The 20,051-nt window shown below is 39.0% G+C and overlaps 1 protein-coding gene across 4 annotated transcripts in view; it reads right to left on the bottom strand.

The window, feature by feature from the left end:
* Window positions 1-503: 503 nt before the first annotated feature.
* EPC1 (enhancer of polycomb homolog 1) overlaps window positions 504-20,051 on the bottom strand; it is a 46,707-nt gene continuing 27,159 nt past the window's right edge. For 3 of the 4 annotated variants that reach the window (XM_072154044.1, XM_072154045.1, XM_072154043.1), the window contains 13 exons: window positions 16,072-16,231; window positions 15,818-15,963; window positions 15,516-15,722; window positions 13,912-14,060; window positions 12,724-12,868; window positions 11,647-11,817; window positions 11,325-11,414; window positions 11,097-11,245; window positions 10,649-11,001; window positions 5,171-5,286; window positions 3,662-3,803; window positions 3,135-3,513; window positions 504-2,124 (listed from right to left, as the gene is read on the bottom strand). In XM_072154044.1, coding sequence (XP_072010145.1) covers window positions 2,052-2,124; window positions 3,135-3,513; window positions 3,662-3,803; window positions 5,171-5,286; window positions 10,649-11,001; window positions 11,097-11,245; window positions 11,325-11,414; window positions 11,647-11,817; window positions 12,724-12,868; window positions 13,912-14,060; window positions 15,516-15,722; window positions 15,818-15,963; window positions 16,072-16,171 — 2,220 coding nt within the window. In that variant the 5' untranslated portion in view covers window positions 16,172-16,231 and the 3' untranslated portion in view covers window positions 504-2,051. Of the gene's footprint in view, window positions 2,125-3,134; window positions 3,514-3,661; window positions 3,804-5,170; window positions 5,287-10,648; window positions 11,002-11,096; window positions 11,246-11,324; window positions 11,415-11,646; window positions 11,818-12,723; window positions 12,869-13,911; window positions 14,061-15,515; window positions 15,723-15,817; window positions 15,964-16,071; window positions 16,232-20,051 lie in introns of those variants that run through there. The other variant, XR_011855935.1, reaches the window with a different exon arrangement.

Genomic DNA, 20,051 nt, shown 5'->3' with positions numbered 1-20,051 from the left:
CACATGACCATGGACAGATTTCTATCTACGGAAGTAAACCTATAAGCTTTCTATATAACAGCAGGAAGAAATCTAGAAAACTATTAGGAATTGATAAAAAAAAAAAAAAGTATATTGGAAAATTGTTAAAAACTTTTCCTTACACAAAGTCAATTATTTGCTGAAGACAACCTCTTTAAGTCCCCTTACACACACTAGCTAGCAAGAGAGCGAGCAAAACTGAACTGAGTCCGGATAATCCAAACAGCACACGCTGGACTCTCACTAGTGGTGGGGTCCGACCCTCTGCTGTGTCTGCTGCTACAGCAATGACCTGATAACCAGATGGTAGACTGTACCTCTTCCACTTAGTGATGGTCTATATGTTACATAAGCCATTAAATGTGTATTCTGTGTGTTAAAATCCCCCCCCCCCAAAAAAAAGCAAATCCGAACACACTTGTGACCCCAATACAATAGTTACAGTAAAGCACACTGCAATCCAAGACGCCACAGTCATTGAGTAGTTTTTTTATGTATTTTAATATTTCCTTAATTTAGTGGGAGCTTTTCTTTCCTTCCATTTAAGAAACAAGTGCAGAACATTGAAATTGACAATGAACTCAGAGCGGAAAAAATTAATACAGGGAAAAAAGAAAAGAAAAGAAGAAAACATCACCACACATTTTCGTTTGTCAACATGTAATGCCCTGGGTTTTTATTTATTTTTGTGAGAAACCATTCACAATCTATTTCCAGGTGGGATTAAAAACCTCAAGGATAAACGTGTGCCATTGGAGTGGGCATCCAGACTTGGGTACTGACAAAGCGTTAGTAGTCTGTAAAGTACCATGCTCTTCACAGAAGAGAGCTCGTATTTCCAATAAGGAAGGCACCCGATAAGTTGTGGTTCTGGCCCTGCAGCCTTCTCTCGACAGAAAAAGGAAAAAAAAAAAAAAAAGCTGGCTGTTCTAGAAACTGGAATGATGACACGTACAGCAATTACTGCATTCTTCTCCCTTATGTCCAAGTAAAGAATGAAGTCTTTAAACAATGACACAATAAAAAAATACTATTTTTTAAAGTGTTTTTTTCCTTAAAAAAAAGGGGGCAGACAACATAAAAAAAAAAAAAAAAAAAACAACACTCCAGTTGAATGGACTCCGTTTGCATACTTGATTTAACACTTTTTTTGGTGTAGGAGGAGATGGGGGGCCGGAGAGGAAGGAGTGAAAAGGGGTTCATTCGTAAAGCAGCAACAAAACTTTAGTGCCTGAAGTACCAGAAACCACCTACAGGTGACGTACAGGTTGAAAACCGGGGACGGGAAGATTCAAGAGACTTCATTATTATCTTGTCACTTCTGATATTAGAAACCGAAAGATCCCCATTAGTACATTCCCCATAATTGGAACAAATAAAATAATTGATGCCTTTTTCTTAAGATTTCCGTATGTATGTCACCATTTCTTCACATGATACAGAGAACTCGGGGACCCGGGTGGGGAACCAAGTTATGTTATACCATTTACAAAATACCAAGGAGTCCACAGCTACCTAACACATTTACTACAGCACAGGAACCAATGAAGGTACAGTGTACAAAAAACTGTAAACACGGCACAATAAATAGATAAAACAGCAGGTTCCGCACCATGCACATGATGTGATGACACTTCTCATCTCTATACAATCTCACACTCTTTGTTGCAGTTTTTGTTTCCCCGTTGTATCTCCCCACCCCCCCAGTGCAAAGCATCACAAATGAACAGTTCTGTATTCAAGTAACATATATACAAGGGTATTACAAATATGCAAGTACTGTACAGATAATTGCTGTATTCATAATTTACAGATTGGTTTTTTTAAATTTTTAATTCTTTTCCTATTAACAGTACGAAAAAAAGAAAAGAAATCAAAAGCATGAGAGATGTGCATTGCTGTCGAGTCCCCACAGCTGCCGAGGAAAACGCAGTGGTGTGCCGCTTCCCATCATCCCTTGCATTCATAATGCTACTGATGCATAGCACCTAAACAAGTTCCCAAGGCTGCAAGTCCCAATCCTGCCGAAACTACGTCACTTCCATAGCTACTGTGTTGTCTGCTATACTGTTCAATGCTGGCTTTTCTGTTTCATGGTTGTCCCTACAAAAGAAAAAAGTGCCGTTAGTAAAGTTAAGCCCAAAAACATAAAAAACATTTATAATATCCAACATAATTCAACAAAATGAAACATGTGGTGTCTATTATTACAATCATTTCATAAACAAGATATTATATTCCCACCAGATCGAAGTTTTATCTCCTAATTTCTCCCGTTATTTTAAAGGTGAAAACCAATAAATCTGGGGAACCCTACAAAATCATGAGGAAACTCCAAACCAGAATATAAATTGTTTGGCTGTTTGACCAGGGCTATAATCAGCCGTGCACCTGTGTGACAAAGGAAAAATGTAGTTTTATTTATGTGATTCGAGGTTTTCTACAATATAGACCGGTCAATGGACTAGGAATTTGGCCTTAGACTGCACACAATAAGCCAGTGGTGTACTCCTGGGCTTCTCTAATGAACTTGATGAATAATTATCAACTGCATTTCAAAAGGGGTTTTTCTCGAGCCACAAGCTGTCATCCCCATTGATCACTAGAACTGAGCCCAGAAATCCATAAGATGTGAAGACCACAAGTCCATGTGTAGAATCAAATAATATAAAATTGGATGTACAAGTGGCCAAAGTAGTCCCAGCAGGCTCATAGTCTTTCTGATGGTGCAGATCTAACAGGGGAAGCTATAATCCACATGATTTATTAAGTTTTCACTCCTGTGATCTGAAAGATAAGGCTATGAGACTGCCCGGACTACTTGAGCTTCCTATGAAGAGGGGAAGAGTGCTCAAACCTCCCATCTCCACCTGGTCGAAAGGGCTACAAACCCAGCCCGGTTTGTGGCCTGTTTTTGCACATGGTCGCATACATAAGGCTAAAGCCTGTTCAACTTTATCATATTTAGGATCCTTGCAGACACAAATCCAAAAGTTTCTGTATTTCATTGAATTATGTTACTATATTTGTGCTATGTATAAAAAGGCACAAAAAGAAATAGCATTAAAAAACTACATATAATTAAGACTATATAAAACCACAACTATGCTTACCTCGGTACTCCATCCACAGAAGATGCTGCTGGAATCTTGGGTACCTGACAATTCGCTGCTGCTGCAGCAGCGAGCTTTAAGGCAGATGTGGGAACAGCACTTAAAGTCCTGGGTAAATGGCGTGCATTGAGGGTGTTTATAGAGTTTACAGTGGCAACGGAGGAGGGTACAGTTAATCGGATGTTGTTCCCAATCAGGACCTGAGTTGTTGCAGAATTGGCAGCAGTAACTTGGTGACTCAGAGTGCTGTGGGAAGTAGCAGTCTGTGTTATATTGGAAGGCTGTAGCAAGGCTGAACCAGTTGATGATGCAGATGATGTACTTGTATGTACGAGTGCTGCAGGCGTATTACTACTGAGGTGTAAGCCCTTGTATACTCCTGTTGAGAAAAGACAAAATGTAAGCCAGGAGATCTAGAAACTGTGTGCTCACCGCACCGTGACCAGGAGCAAAGTCTAAAGGGGACGCAACAACAGTCCTCATATGTTTGTAAGCATGGAGGCCTCAAGACTTCTGATATGTCATACCTGAGGCTTGAAGAATGCCATTCACTCCAATCCCTAGGACAACATCATCCTTCATTTTGATGGCCATCAACTGCTCGGATGTTACCAAAGCTGTAACGGCAAACTGCGCACTAGCAGAATCTAATGTCTTCGAGACAAAACCCTAGAACAAAAAGGAGGAAAAATATATAAAAATACCAGAGAAGAGAGAAAAGAAAAAAAATTACCCAATCCAAGCAATTAATGCATTTAATATATGTTGATGTTAGTGCATCACCACATCGTCAGGTAATGCTTGCAGCTTAGTTTAGTGCAATTGATAATTCTGCTTAAAGCACAAATACACATTTCATTCAGGGTTATTTTTATAACATTTTTATCTATTGATAAACCTTTGTGTAGTGGATTTGAAGACGTGTATGAAGAATTGGAGAAAGGGTGAAACGAAACAACATAATTGAGGCTCTTGTGATGGTTGCAGAAGCATGGATAATATTTTTTGACAAATGGGTCTCTGGATCAGGAAGATGGAGTTCTGTATTATATAACTTCTATAGAACTGCTACAGAAAGTGGGTAGCTCAAATCTCGGCTTTTGACTAATGTAAATTGAGAGGGGTTCTATAACGTCTCTAGGTGGTCTGAGCATAGCCAAGCGTGCTGTACCCTACATGGTGATATAAAAGGGGATTTCCCATTAATGTGAAAACTCTCAGGGGGTCAGGTGGCATGTATGTCCTGTTTTGGGCCCTGTACTCAACCTGAAGTTCTGTGGGGTCACAGGACCTGTTTCATCCCATAGGTGGCATCCACAGACCAAGTGACAAAAAGGAAAATAAGTCCCCTGTCTAAGGAGAACACCACTGGATGAAGTAGGCCTGGTACAGTCAACCTTGCCTCAGTAACTTCCATTGGGGAGCAGGGCCCAAAACCAGAAGTACTGGAGAAGGGCAAGGTTGTGCTTTTTTCCCTTACATTCAGTCAAAACCCATTTAAGATGCCAACAAACATGTCTAGTTAGGCAGGAACTGTACATAATACCCATGATACTAAAAGGATACAATAGCATGATGTTCCCCAATTAATTTGTGTCTATCCAGAAGATTGAGAATATACAAAACCTACCACGGCACAGCTATAAATCCTCTTGTATTTAAAACCATACTACAAGTAACATTATGCAGTGCAGGCTTCAGTATACAGATTATCCAGCAAGATATACAGTGCAGCGTTATGAGTCATACATGTATATATGTAAAAAGTCACAATGGGGCTCATGGAAGAAAAAGCCTCATGTCACTTTAAATTTATAATCCAGTCTGGAAAAACAAAAAACAAAACAAAAAAAAATGGACTGGTTATTACAGGCAACACAGACCATGAGGGATCATGGGGCATACTTTCAGATTTGTATATTTGATTGGGCAATATTGTGCAGACGTTAAACTTTTTGACTGATACCAAGTCAATACCAAAAAAAAACCCCCCACAACTTCTTTACAAGAGTCTACACTACAGAGTGCGCCATTACCTGTGAAGTGTTGGCAGATGAGTTATTTGCCTGCTGTTGATGGATTTGAGCAAGTTGCTGTTTCTGCATTAGTGCCAGTTGTTGTTGATGTTGCTGGTATTGTTCGGCTGTAAATGCTGAAAATAGAGTTGTATGTATTAGAGGATGACCGCAAGATCACTTTAGAAGTTCTATTCCTAGTCAAAACGGTTAGAAAAAGTATGTGTGATTTGTTGGTCCACCACAATAGGGTTTTTCCGGGCTAAAAAAAAAAATATTGATGCCTAATCCTACCAATAGGCCCTCGATACCAGATTAGTGTGGGTTGGATAACAGGAAGCCTTGCTGATCTATTGTCCTATGTAGTCAATGAAAAGTGACTAGAACAAGAAGCAGATAGTAGGGCCACTACATCATTAAAGTCGCTGTGTTACTACAGACATTCACTTGAATGCGAGTGAAGCTGTAAACACTACACAGCAGTGGAGTAGTCTACTTCAAATTCTCTGAACTGACTACACAGCCGATCAGTAGGGCTCTCTGTTATCAGACCTCCCCTAAATGCATCATCATAAGGATTAGTCATCAATATTATGAAGCCAAAAAAAAAAAACACTAACTCTGAAATTATTCAGAAAAATTATTTGCCACCCTTTATTTGTGCCTTCAATTTTCAATGTGACAGCACATTTACAAAAACAGCAGCTTGCCTCCAATGTAATGTACAGAAAATCCAATTTTATTTTCTTTAAACAGATAAATCATCATTCTGCACCAATTAGAAGATGGCAAATTGGTGGGACTTCTGCAGAGTTTTACAATGATGGGATATAAATTAGAATAGGTGATCAATAACAGATCTGCAGTTGTCCACCCCTGGTTTGAAGCTGCCCATTGGTGGGAGCACTAGGTTCTGATCCAATACGGATACAAACAGAATACCCCTTAATAAGGGGAGGGTTACAGGGCAACTTAAAGATTGCAAATGTCGCCCTGCAAATGGCAAAGAGTCATCATGAACATGCAGAAATCCTGCAACATGGGGCTAAAGTAGCAATGCAAGTAGTATGCTCTGTGATTGCAGTCACCACCTGGGCCAAGGTTTATGGACATATTAAAAACTTCACATCACTGCAATTGTTTAAAAAAAATTTTAAAAATGCAGGTACAATACCAACCCTTGTTGTATGTAAGTTGAAACAGGTATATTTTATAATTGTAGCTCTAGTAAAAAAAAAATAATAACTTTTTTGTGCCCCAGTGACGATTGGATTTTCATAATATTGTGCTGTAACAGGAACAATAAACTTAATTGTGAACATCTTACAGCTGATCATTGCAGCCTGAGACCAATGTAAAGCATCCAGAGAGCTTCACTAGAGGTCACATAGAGGTCCGTCTGAGTCAGAAATCGCCTGTAATGTTGTCACAGTTTGAAAAATTGAGCTCCGTCTGTACTGCCTAAAAGTTGTGCGCCAGTTAATATTCATCACAATAAACCCACAATGGGGAACATGAAGTGGAACCACATGCTAGAAATCTTAAAAAGCCAAATACTCCAACAATATGTGCTGTAGTGGACTACTATAATCATCAAAAAGAGAAGAAGTCTCAAAGAATTGGCTCAACTGTCGGTACAAGTGGGATATGATTGTTGGATTAATTTGTTACCGGTTACATATAACCATGAAGAAACTATACCCCATTGTGTTTCATGAAATAGCAACCCCCCACTCCAAGAAAGAATGAATTAATGCACAGCCCCCCCTCCCCCGGTTCCTTATTTTACCACAAATTACTAGGAAAACCGATCGACTCAAGTATCAGCCCAGGGAGGGAAATGCAGCAACTACTCTTAAATTATGATTCGGCGCATCTGCCGACTTCACAGTGCGCACGCGGGCAGAGTGCATAGACCTGCCTCTGTAGAGCCGGTAGAAGCGCCAGAGGGCAACTTTATTATTTTTATATACTCATGTATAAGCCGAGTGGAGCTTTTTCAGCACAAGAATTGTGCTGCAATACTTGGCTTCTACCAGAGTGTACACAGTATTTTATTTATTTGCTAGATATCACCTTTAAACTCCATGTCCAACATCCAGAATACTTTCTACATATAACCACCAGTGCTCTACTGTATTGTGTGAGCTGCACATCTACAATCCCAGGGGGTAAATTATGGAGTATACAGTGAACTCTGACAAATGCATGGATCCAACTAATAGTTGCACAACTCGGGGCCAATGAAGACTGTTTAATAGTTGCCATTGACTACAAATACAACTTCATTAATATTCTGCAGATCATACACTCATCAATATTGAAATCGTTTTAAGTTTCTCTTCAGTGTACAAGTGCTAAAATTCATACACATCTTTAGCTGAACTGTGGAGAGTTTTGGCCACATTCTCCTACTCCAAACCTATAAATTGGCTGCTCACTAGAATGTTAGAATGTTTGCTATAGGTACAAACGTTCAGGTCCGGTCTTTGATACAATACTGGGGCTGCCAATTCACCTGCATCTTTATACTAAATATCTCACAGGCAGACAGTGTGCCAATGTGATATTGCTCACATATCTCACCAAATGTTTTGCTTACATGTAAAATGTTCCTGAAGACGCTCTCTAAAGCCAAAAAGGAACATTTTGATTTTTTTTTTTCATTATGAAACCAAGACATTCATTGTTATTTTTAAAAAATACCTCTGTGCGGCCATTGCAGTCTATTGAGAACATATGTACGGCCGCAAGCTAAAAAGTTATTCAATAAATAATCAATAAAATGCCCATAAGCACAAAAAAAAGTCATAACAAGCACACAAATCATAACACAAACCCCACATATATAGTATCACCACGTCCGCAGCAACCCGCAGAAATAAAAAAAACCATGTACTCCCGAATTATACTGTTGCAAAGTACAACATGTTCTGCAAAGAACAAGCCATTAACACTGGAAAAAGCATCTCATCTCGAAGAAAAAAAAAAATGCTGTCACATGGCCCTAATTACAAAAAAAGCTAAAGTTTTATCTCTTACAAAAAGGGGCCAATGAGGAAACAAATCCTGGCAGCTGTAGGTCCCTCCTTCCCTTCTGCACCACGCTGTTCGCCCATAAAACAAGTAACGGGCACATGTGGGGGGTCTCTGCACTCGGGAGAAACTGCATAACAAAGATGAGTTTTCTCTTTATCTTTTGGAAATGTGTAAACTTTAGAGCCAAATAAACTTATAACAGACAAAATTTGACCATTCTAAATTTCACCTCCATTTTTATTTAATTACTATGAAGCTCTCAAGGGGTTAGTAATCTTCTTAAAAGTTATTTCTGATAGTTTGAGGGGTGCAGATTTGAAAATGGGTTGATAAGGTTAAATATTTAAAATTTCATTCAAAACAGCCATCAGCCCCAAAATAGTTCATTCTGAAGATACCAAAAACGGATATTCGATTTGTAAGCCGTGTGACATCAAAATAAATTATCCAGACATTTCAAAAATTATGAAAATGTAAAGTAGACATGTGGTATATGTTATTCAGCAATTTATTAAAGTGGTAAATAGATCTGCCGGAAAGAGACGATTTTGAATTTCGAAAATTTTTCAACAAATTCATTAAAAAAAAAACAAAAAAAACTCAAAACCCATCAGCCATAATTTACCACTAAAATGAAGTACAACATGTGGAGAAAAAACAAAACAAACCATCTCTTAATTGCTTTAAGAAACAGTGTTCAAAAGTATGTCTTATAAAGGCCATGACCTACAGAACAATGTTGGAGGAATGGCAATAATCTAGAATAGTACCAGGTTTGCATTTATCCCCCCATTCACAGGATGGGGAGTAACAAGCTGTTCAGTGAGGTTCCTATGGAACCCATCCTGAGTAATGTGTGGAGCAGAAGGTCAAGAAAGTCTTCCGATGCTCCACCCCTAATAAGCAAGGGACCCTGTTCTGTGGATAGGGGGATGACTTGCAAATCTGGTAGGTACGATGGCCTTTAACACAACCGGCGATCAAGAGGTAGAGAATATTTAGCAAGCTCATCTTTCTAAACTATCAAACAGCAAGTAGCTTTGTTTAAGGTAACGAAAGTTGCTAAAATGCAGCACAATATAAACAGAGTACAAGCTGAGGCCCCTAATTTTCCCACCAAAAACTGGGAAAACCTACTGACTCAGGCATAAGTAGAGGGTGGGAATTGCATTGGTCACAGCCTCCCAGTATATAGCCAGCCAGCCCCCCTTGGCATACAGCCAGCCAGCCCGCCCACCCAAAAATAAATTAAAACTCACCTTCGGTTGGTCTGGATGTTTGGCATCTGCTCCTCTTCTGTCTTCTCCGCGATGCTGCGGTCCCCGTAGCTCATCTTTTGCCTGCTGTAACAGCCAGCAGATCACATGGACGCATCTCTGCTGCTTGTTACAGCAGACAGAAAGAAAGACAAGCCGCAGGGACCGGAGCAGACAGTGAAGCCGAGCATCAGGGCGCCGGAAAGTGAATATGTAAAGTTTTTTTTTTTATTCGCTCGTGTATAAGCCGAGGTGAGGTTTTTGAACACATTTTTTGTGCTGTAAAACTCGGCTTATACACAAGTTTATATGGTAAACTTCCTGCCTGTACTTCCAACAAGCATTTTCTGCTTTGCCATCAAGGATCTCAGGACTTCTATACCTACTGTGTAAAATATATTTAGACTTAAAGGGGTATTCTCACCTGGGCATTCACATTCAGTTTCATTAATCTTCCATATATAAACATTTCTTCAATTGGATGTTATTAAAAAAAAAAAAAAAAAATGCTCCTGTGTGAAGATAATTACTCATAAATGTAGCCATGTTATCCCTTAGAAACAAGATAGCTTCCTCTGTTACGACCACCGCACACTCTGGCAGTGGTGGCCAGACATGAGCTATTGAGTCCTGCCTGACCACCTGGATTCAGCTATCATTACCACAGGACGGCTGTAGGATATACAGTAACTCCCGGATATTTCATATACAAGAACTTTTTGTTTGTGCAATCCCTCCAGCAGAGGTGGTCGTATCCAAGGACACAGCCTTGTTTCTAAGGGACCAAATCACATTTATGAAAACTTTTCACACAGGAGCATTTTTTTAAATAACATCTAATTGAAGAATTGTTTATATATGGCAGATTAATGAAACAATGTGAATGCCCATTCTATCCTTGGTATTCCATTGCATTGGGCTATTTATGGCCAATTATTAAAACAAAATCTCAAGATTCATCCTGCATGTCAAACTTGTTTTTTATCATAACATTATCAATGAAATATGAACAAAACAATGATCAAAAAAAAAAAAAAAAAAAAAAAAAAGTCTGGCCATATAGAACAGCTGGCAAATGAAACACTGCTTCTTCACATATGCAAAACGTATGGCATGTCACTACGATACAAACAAACATTGACACTCATTCCGTGGTGGTACTTCCAAGCCAATAAAAGAATAAAGAATGCAACAGACCACGTACCAAAGTGTGCTGAACCACTGCTACTTTTACTTGATGTGGAGGTACTGCAAGTCTGGGTCCCGGGTTGTGCTGTGCCTGTTCGTGTTATACCCTTGTGAAACGTTCTACAGGAAAAGTCAACAATGTCACTGTCATGTAGGGATGTTGTCCGTGGCCTAAAATGGCGCCATCTACATGATTTTATATTGACTAATATCTGGCTGAGGTCTTTAGAGAAACATTTATCCGAGGTATTCGTTTCTGAGGTATTGGCAAATAAGTTGATTGAAGTGTGTTCGGGAGAGGAAAGCATGTCAACATCCAATTGACGAAAAGTACTGTTGTAGTCAGAATGCGCTCTGTCAAGAAGTACCCTAAAAACAAGAGAAAAAAAAAAGGCTTAATACAAAACTGCACACGCACAAGGCAGATACAGTGCGGTCTATTTTTACTCTAAACAGAAACTTACCTTCCGCCACGCCCAACCCGTCTTCGTGCAAACCCTATGCACTTGCGTGGAACAGTGAGGGTAGTGAGGCAGTATCTGTAGCGAATGTCTCCCAATCCTCCTTGTTCTGGACTACACCACGGCCAGTTGCCGGTTTGGTCCAAATGTGGCTAAAACAAAAAACAAAAAATTGTGCTAAGCAACAAATGCTGTATATTTTTTAACTGTAACAATGGTTTATGTACTTACAGCATAGTATTGACAGCCAGCTTTCCTACGAAAAGCAAAGGGACCATCGGGATCATTCTCTTCCTCAGCTTCTGATGAACCGGACATGACCTAATAAGACAAAATGGCAGAAGTTTTTAGCGCAAAAAAATGTAAATAGACCATTGACTTTCTAAATATCTGCACAAGATATGCATCTATAGATCTTAGATAAAAGTGTACCTTTACAAGAAGAAAAAGTTAAAAAGCATTGGCTTATAGGCATTCAAATTGTTAGCTATAAAATTTTAAAATACAGGAATTCAAATTTACTAAGAAAGAGGTGACAAAAGCATGTATATACCTGTGAGAGGGGCTCATCATCGGAGCTTGGAAAGTCATACTGATTCAGATCTTTAGCGTTGAACACTGGCAGTGCAGCAGGGCTTGTCTGTTGAGCAGCAGGAGATGAGGGTAAGACTTTGGGCTTCTTCTCGTATTTACGTTTCGGTCGTACAACATCAGATTTCTCTGGCTGTAATTCATAAATGGGAAAGGAAAAAAAAAAAATACATGAAAATTAACCAGTCGATGCAAAACTATACGAATGTAATAGTGAGCATTAATATAAAAAAAAATTCAGAGATCTATATATGGCTAGCTTATCCTTAGCTTTATCCTCTTTTTTCATTTGTCTCTAGCTTATCTTTAGGATAGGCCAGTAATGGCAAACCTTTTAGCTGCAGAGTGCCCAAACTCCAACCCAAAACCTCCCTTATTTATTGCGAGGTGCCAACCAAAAGTTAAAGCAGTAACTTATTATCCTCAACAACATTACATCATATTGGCCTCCTCAGGACAAGATGGAACATTTGCAACATTTTAGTTTCTTTCCTGTGTCCCTCTCTACTCTGAGAATCGTGGGGCCAGCAGAAGATCTTTAAAGATAATTCGGCCCCGTCTACCCATTCTTCTGCCTACATTCCCAAGTAGCAAAGTCAGTATCAATTTAATATATGACTGAAAGCAGCATCCTTTAAGTTGCTTGGAACTGCTGGAAGATTCTTTGAGTCCTGTCTGGTGTGCTGATGTGATGGCCGAGTGCCCACAAAAAGGGCTCTGAGTGCCGCCTCTGGCACCCGTGCCATAGGTTCGCCACCACTGGGATAGGCCATCCATATGAGTGGGGGTCCTAACCTCTACACCTTCATTAAATCAAATTTTGCAGGGGCTTCTGTGTCTGGGTGTGCTGTCTGCCCTCATGGTTTATACTAGTTCATTTACCTGAATTCCATCATCATAACAGTAGCAATTCAAGTCAGTCACTTTTTCCAGTTTGCTATGGTTGTCATCAAATATATATGAAATCTCTAGTGAGTTCTATTATTCTTCTAAGATAAAGATACATTCATCACTTTACTGTATTGTGCTTCAGTCTTACCTTGTTGATCTTAATTTCTATTGTATCCTGATGTTTAAACGGACTAGAAATAGGGATCATAGGGATGGCATAGGTGGGCTTTAATGGCTGACGTTGTGCCATTACCTCTGACAAAAGCTCTCCATTATAGTCACCTAGGTTATACCTGCAAGTAAACAGTGGAAAGCATTAATTTATTGTTCATTTAAGTGAACAAATTTTTACTTTGTCACACAAGTTAAAAACGTAGCAACACTATCCTGGCTAAGCAAAGCCTTTACTCAAAAAAGGCAGGGGGGGGGTGAACGCCTACAGAAAAAATCTCCGGCAGTTCAGATCTGGTACAAACTTGCAGAGTTTGCTCCTTTACTTACCAAGAGACCGGAGCCTCTTAGTGAATAAGGGCGGCAGACTGCCATCAGGTGGCACTTTAAGAATATCTATCTAAATTTGTTTAAAACTAGAAGACTTCCTCAACAAAAAAAAAAATTACATTAGACCACACACACACACACACAAAATTTGTGCCTAGATCGCAGCCCCCATAGAAATCTATGGCACCCGATCATATTGCGGTGAGCATACAGGGTCTCATTACACCGTGACCTGGCAGCTTGGCTTTCTATAGAGTCCGGCCGTGTGCTACTTCCGGATAACAGTCCAGGTGAGCCCATGGCTGTGTGTAAGGAGAGATAGGCGAGTTTGTTTACTGCTGAATGATTTATATACATAAACCAAGTGTTAACGTATATGAACTTTTTTAATAATCTCAGCCTGAGACAAAAAAACAAAAAAAACAGAAAAGACAACTGCAAATCCAAACCTCTGCCCAAAGTTCATTGCATTGTAGACACCACCTTAAAAGCCAAAAATATACAAAGTACTAGCTTACAAGCGCTAATAAATTCCATTAAATGTATTCAGATATTGATGGATTTTTGTTTTAGCCAGGGGTCACAATAACACGTGTATACACATCATAGGCGATCTGTAACCAGCAACCACTGTGTTAAACAATGCAAAACAGCAGGTGACCGATCACATGCATTTCTATAGAAATGCATATGCGATCAGGCTGAACGAGCCCACAGGGGTTTGCCTTGTGGAAAATGTTGGCGAGACCTCTGCCCCTAAGCAATGCTACTACAAGATTTACAAACATAAGGCATAATGTAAATAGAGGGTTTCTAGATATTGTAAAATACAGACCTCTTCTCCATTATTTCCAGTGTTAGATGCAGCAATTCACGCTTGCTTTTTTCTCGTCGTTTAATCATCTCTAGTATCGTCACAGCTCGGCTGAGGTCACGTCGCAGCTTTAGCATTTTTTCATACGAAGCTTCATCATTCTTTCGGTTCTGAATAAAATACATTGTGTACATGTTTATTGTTCACTAATGCTCTAAAATTTTATAGGAAAACTATTTTACAAACACGTGAAAATACGAGGATTAAAAATGGCTTTTTGTATATTTCACATCTATGGCACATCCACATGTAGATGACATACAAGCTGCTTGGCCCATTCACTAGTTTAAAACAGTTAAGAACATTTGCTTGGGCAACTCCCATAGAAGTGAGCAACAAGAGCAGTTGCTACTGCTTTAAAAAATGCCAAACTCATGCGATCTTAGGTTTTGCAAAAACTTGCTAGATTTACAGCGACTAACTGAAGCCAATGTTAGATCAACAAACTTTTATACAATTATTTTTGTATCCTACATAGCACCATGTTGGGACTACTTTAGAATGGACATAATAAAGGCTCATCTGTAAGTCACAGCAGCCACAAAGCAAATATGTAATTTTGAAGAACCAAACAGGTTTGAGTGGATTGGCTTCAAGCAGCACCGTGTAATGCCTCAACTCTTATTGTAGTGCTACAGGAAAACTTAGTTTCAGGTTTCTCCTATACGGACGAGGACCGATTTATTTTAAGGGCTGCAAAGTATAGTATCTTTTGAGGGAGCCCAACATATAAAACCTTGTGTAAGACCATGTCGCACACAGTATGCATATTTGATCTGGTTGGTAAATCTACTTAACACATAGACCAATATTCACACAGTGAACACAGATGTGTGCAACTGGGCTACAGGAAACAGCCACAATTGTAGCCATATTATGAAGTAAAAGAAGGACTTATAGTGAAAAATCATGAAAATCCAGGAAGAAACTGCATATATGAAACCGTAGCAGCCTTCAGTATAGAACATTTAACTTTCTAGCAATACATTAGTTAAAAAACACTAGTTTTTTTTTTTTTTAATCATTTCACTAACCTGTCCGGTCTGCTCCTCCTATCTATGCAATTCTGCAAGCCCTAGATTACAATTTGCAGACTCCTCTGGACTCTAATTTAAGGTGATGTATGGTTCAAGCAGCAACGTTGCTTTTAAATTAAATTCATAAAATTTTATTCTGATCCCTTTGAAGAATGGCCCTCCTACTGTTTTACATGACTATGTTATTGCTGTGCAAATACATTTTTTGTTTATTTCTATAGCTCCATGTCACTGAGTACATATATAAAGACTATTTAAGGCAGTGGTTCTCAACCTGTGGGTCGGGACCCCAGGGGGGGTTGAACAGCCAAAACCGGGGGTCGCCTAAAGCCATCGGAGCCGCAATTTTACTGTGTTTTTACTGCGAGTTGCATGGTTTGGGGTCACCACAGCATGAGGAACTGTATTGCGGGGTCACAGGATTAGAAAGGTTGAGAACCACTGATTTAAGGGAAGCTAAACTTAAGTTTAATAGGGCAATTTCCAGTTCAATACACCACACAGAGTCATAAATGGAGTTTCTCTTACTTTCCGTGTCTGCATCTTCTCCGTACGCCTTCTGAAAGCTACATAAGGATCACTGGTGCTGGAGCCATCCCGCTTCTCCTGTTTCACTGCTGGTATAAGAGGGGATCCACGAGTGCTTTTCCTTTTCTTGATCCAATAGTCGTAAACCTCTGTGATCAGTTCATCATCTTCTTTCAGCAACAGTTTGGCCTCTTGGAGATTAACTGGCTGGAGTATAAGAGACCGGCTCTTTAGACCTTCACTTAATCATTTTAAATGTTTTTTTTTGTTCACAACAGAAGTAGATCTGTTCTATAACTTACCTGCTGACCACTTCCTTTCTCTAATCTGTCAATCATCTCTTCAAACTGAAGAGGAGAAATCTCAAGTTTCTTTCTTAGCTTGTTCACAAAGATCTCATCTTCAGAATCCATGTCATAATCCGGCTGCTCTGCATCCAAACTAAAAGCTGAAAGAAAAGAAAGTGAGGTGAAGATGGCGGCCAATTACTGCTTCAATCCTGACCTCTTACACCCTTTTAATTAAACCCTACTCCCCTTTAAAGTGCACTACTTACGCTGTATGTGAATGAGCTGCTTTGGCATCTTAAATTCCCCTGGGTACACAGATTCATAATAAGCGATGTTACTTTCTGCCTCCGGGACTGGAATAACCATGTTATCCCGCTTCTCTCCATATACCTGCAGTGCTGAAATGGCTCGCTGGAGATGATGTTCCTAGAATAGAATAATATTGCCATTTAGATTTAGTAACTTCTTTTTCAAGCACAAATGACGAGGGCTCTTACATTGATACAAAATACCCGGTCAATTATATGGTTCCCTTTTGATGGCTAAAGAATATGATCAGAGACAGGTCGGCACCTAGTAATCTTAGGTCAGAATGAATTCAGTATAACAACCTCTTTATTGCAATATTAGAAGTGGATATAACCAACAGAAGTCACATGCCACTGAGGTCACAGGATGTATTGAAACCTTTGTACTTTTTGATATTTTCAAACTCTGAACAGCCCAACATTGTGTGTTTGTCATTTTCAGGTACATAATGATTTATCCCGTTATACAGACTCCAGGTAGCGGTTTGCATTAAAATATTCAGGGGAGAGGTCGGGCATAAGGGAAATATCAGGAACTGTCCTTATAGGGCGTTTCTACATCTCTAAGGGATTCCTCTGACACACGGCCTCTAAATTATTTCATGCTAATTATTTTTTTTGGCCAGATGCGATTTGTAATCAAGTCAAACAGCGCTTTATTGATGCTTATTAACAACATATTCAACTTCTCATGCCTATAAGGTACACCACTCATCACACACCCAGAAGCTCCCAGGACAGTTTAGCCACTTTTTCAAATATGCCCATGGATCCCCATTTCACATACACCTGCATACACTTCTCTAGTTCTCGGTGGGGCCTCATCTAGCCAGTGCAGAGTAATAGATTTATGCACCTGGTAAAGCACTTTTGCGACCCACAATTGTTCCTTCCTTGGAATATCAAGAGTTCCAACAAAGCCTAACATGTGCAGCTTTGGGTTCCTCGGTACCGCTGCCCCAAACACCCTGTGTACCAACTCTACCCTCTGCCGTACCATAGAGATGCAGTACAGTGCCTCTATGGGCTTATGAGCTTCACTAGAGCTGCCATAGTTACAATGCACTGATATATACTGTAGAGATATATCCAAGATCCCTCTCCATCTGTATTATGCGCTTTTAAAATGTAGTGATGTATAAAGTGAATAGAAAGGTTTAAGACACAAACTAAAATTATATATTTTCTATTAACATTACCAGGAAAATCTTTACAATACATATAATAAAATGGTCATAAAAAAAATCAAGCTCTCCTTGAAAAACACTGTTTGATTGGAAAAGTGTATATGATCAGGCTGAGCCCTGCCCCCAGATATTTGCATTTCATTTCTAAACAATGTAAACGTGACTGCACCCTAAAAATTGAATTCAGATAATACAATATTTTCAAGAGAAGAAAAAAGTAACATTATGGAGTAAAAATCTTGCCTGGGATCGTTGCTCCCCGTGACTTCATCGGGGAGCGGCGATCCATCTCCATGGTAGCCTCGTGTCTTCTGAAGACCCGTGGCTATTTTGTTTTAGCACAATGTATTGAATGAGGAGGAAAATCCTGTAGTATGGCAGTATATGATAGGATCGATCAGACAACCCAGGGTTAAAGTACCCTAGGGAGTCTGAAAAATAGTAAAAAGAAAAAAAAAAAATACAAAAAAACCCCCTAAAAATTCAAATCACCCCCCTTTCCCTAGAACTGGCATAAATAAACAGTAAAAATCATAAACACATTAGGTATCGACGCGTCCGAAAATGCCCGATCAAAATATTAATGGTTTTTCAATGCGTTTAACCCCGTAACGGAAAATAGCACCCAAAGTCGAAAATTCCACTTTTTGCCATTTTGAAAAATATAAAAAAAAAATATATATAAAAAGTGATCAAAAGGTCGTACAGTCCTAAAAATGATATTGAAAATATTATCAAATTTCGCAAAAAATGACACCACCCACAGCTCCGTACACCAAAGTATAAAAAAAGTTATTAGCGCCAGAAGTTGGCAAAAATAAAAAAAAAAATTTTGTACAGGTTTTAATTTTTGTAAATGTATGAAAACATGATAAAACCTATACAAATTTGGTATCCCCTTAATCGTACCAACCCAAAGAATAAAGTACACATGTTATTTGGGACGCTCAGTGAAAGACGTAATATCCAAGCCCACAAGAAAATGGCGCAAAGGCGGATTTTCACCATTTTCACTGCATTTGGAGTTTTTTTCCCCACTTCCGAGTACATGGCATGGAATATTTAATACCATCACGATGAAGTGCAATTTGTTACGAAGAAAACAAGCCGCCACACAGCTCTTTGCGTGTAAGAATAAAAAAGTTAGATTTTTGACGGTGGGGAGTAAAAAATGGACATGAAAAAACAGATAAGGGCCCGGTCCTTAACCGGTTAACGGAGTGCTGTTCAGACACATGTAGATGAATACGCACTCATTTAGCACTTTCCGGGCATCAAAATAAACATGTCCACTCCTTCTATATCTCTGACTAATCTAGTAATCGGGGAAGAAGCCCCTGTGATCATACATTTTTTTTTCTTATCCTGTGGACAGGTGAACGTTTGTTGAAATTAAAACCTTTATGACATGAAGTTTGTGTTATTAAGTTTAATTCACATTGACTTAAAAATAGCTGCACTTTTTAGGGTGCATTCACATGTGGCAGATTTGCAGGAGAAATTTTGAGTACATACTGCATTAACATACATTTTTAGAAGGCAAATATAGAATCAGTCCAGCAAACAAACATGTCTTATTACTATTTTGCTATCCAATATATTTAAAGGAAGTCTACCATCAAAATCCATCCTGATAAACCAGGGACACTTGATCATAGATCCAGGCACCAGGACTGTGGAAATCTTATAAATCTTCTTTCTAAAATGACACTAATGAACCCTATCCGCTTTGTGATCTTGCTTTACAGGCTCTCACCCTTTGCCTGCTTCCGCAGCACTTGTGCAGTGAACTTGTTGTTGTAACCTCAGTGCTGAGGGAGCAGGGGGAGGTTGTAATCTTTCTTTACAGGCTGTTCAATTCTCAGAGGGGCTAGGGTAGAACCTCAGGATTTTTAGAATAATTTAAAAAATGATTTTAGAAGGCAGGAGGCCATGGGTAACAAATATAAGAGGATTTCCACAATCAATGTGCCTGGATTCATGAGTAAGCGTCCCTTGTTTATACATGCTTGAATTTAACCCCTTGCCACCCAAGTCACTTTTCACCTTCCTGACACGGCCCATTTTATTCAAGTTATAAGTGGTTATAACTTTGAAATGCTTTAACATATCCAAGTTATTTTTAAATTGTTTTCTCGTGTACTTCATGTTAGTTGAAAAATTTTAGTGATATGTGTTGTATTTATGATAAAAAAAGACATTTAGTGAAAATTTGGAAACATTCAAATTGTTTTACTTTTTCGACACGTAGTTATCAAATTTTTTTGCTGTTATGACTAACATTTACCAAATGTCAGCTTTATGTGGAGATTTTTTTTATTTATTTATTTTTTTTTTTTACACACCTCATTTTTTCTAGGATGTTGTGAGGCTTTGAACTTTAGATGCAAATTTTTACATTTTCATAAAATCGCAAAATCATGCTTTTGAGGGACCTGCTCAGATTTCATTTCACTTTGGAGAGGCCTAACTAAAGAGTAAAACCCCATAAATTATCCCATTATAGAAACTACAACCCTCAACAGATACTAAAACAACTTATGAAGTTTGTTAACCCTTTAATTGTTTTACAGGTGCCAAATGAAATTTTTTTAGTTTTTTTGTAAAACAATGTACACATTCAGTGGTGAAAATACCAAAACTCTCCACCAAGTTTGAACCCCAATTTCTCCCGAGTATTACTATTCCCCATATGTGATTGTAAACTGAAAAATGGGCACATGGCAGGACATCAAAGGGAAGCTGCGCCAT

The sequence above is a fragment of the Engystomops pustulosus genome, chromosome 5, assembly GCF_040894005.1.
Source record: "Engystomops pustulosus chromosome 5, aEngPut4.maternal, whole genome shotgun sequence".
Taxonomy (NCBI): Eukaryota; Metazoa; Chordata; class Amphibia; order Anura; family Leptodactylidae; genus Engystomops; species Engystomops pustulosus.
The sequence above is the reverse complement of the archived record's forward strand: the minus strand, read 5'-3'. Positions and strand labels throughout refer to the sequence as shown.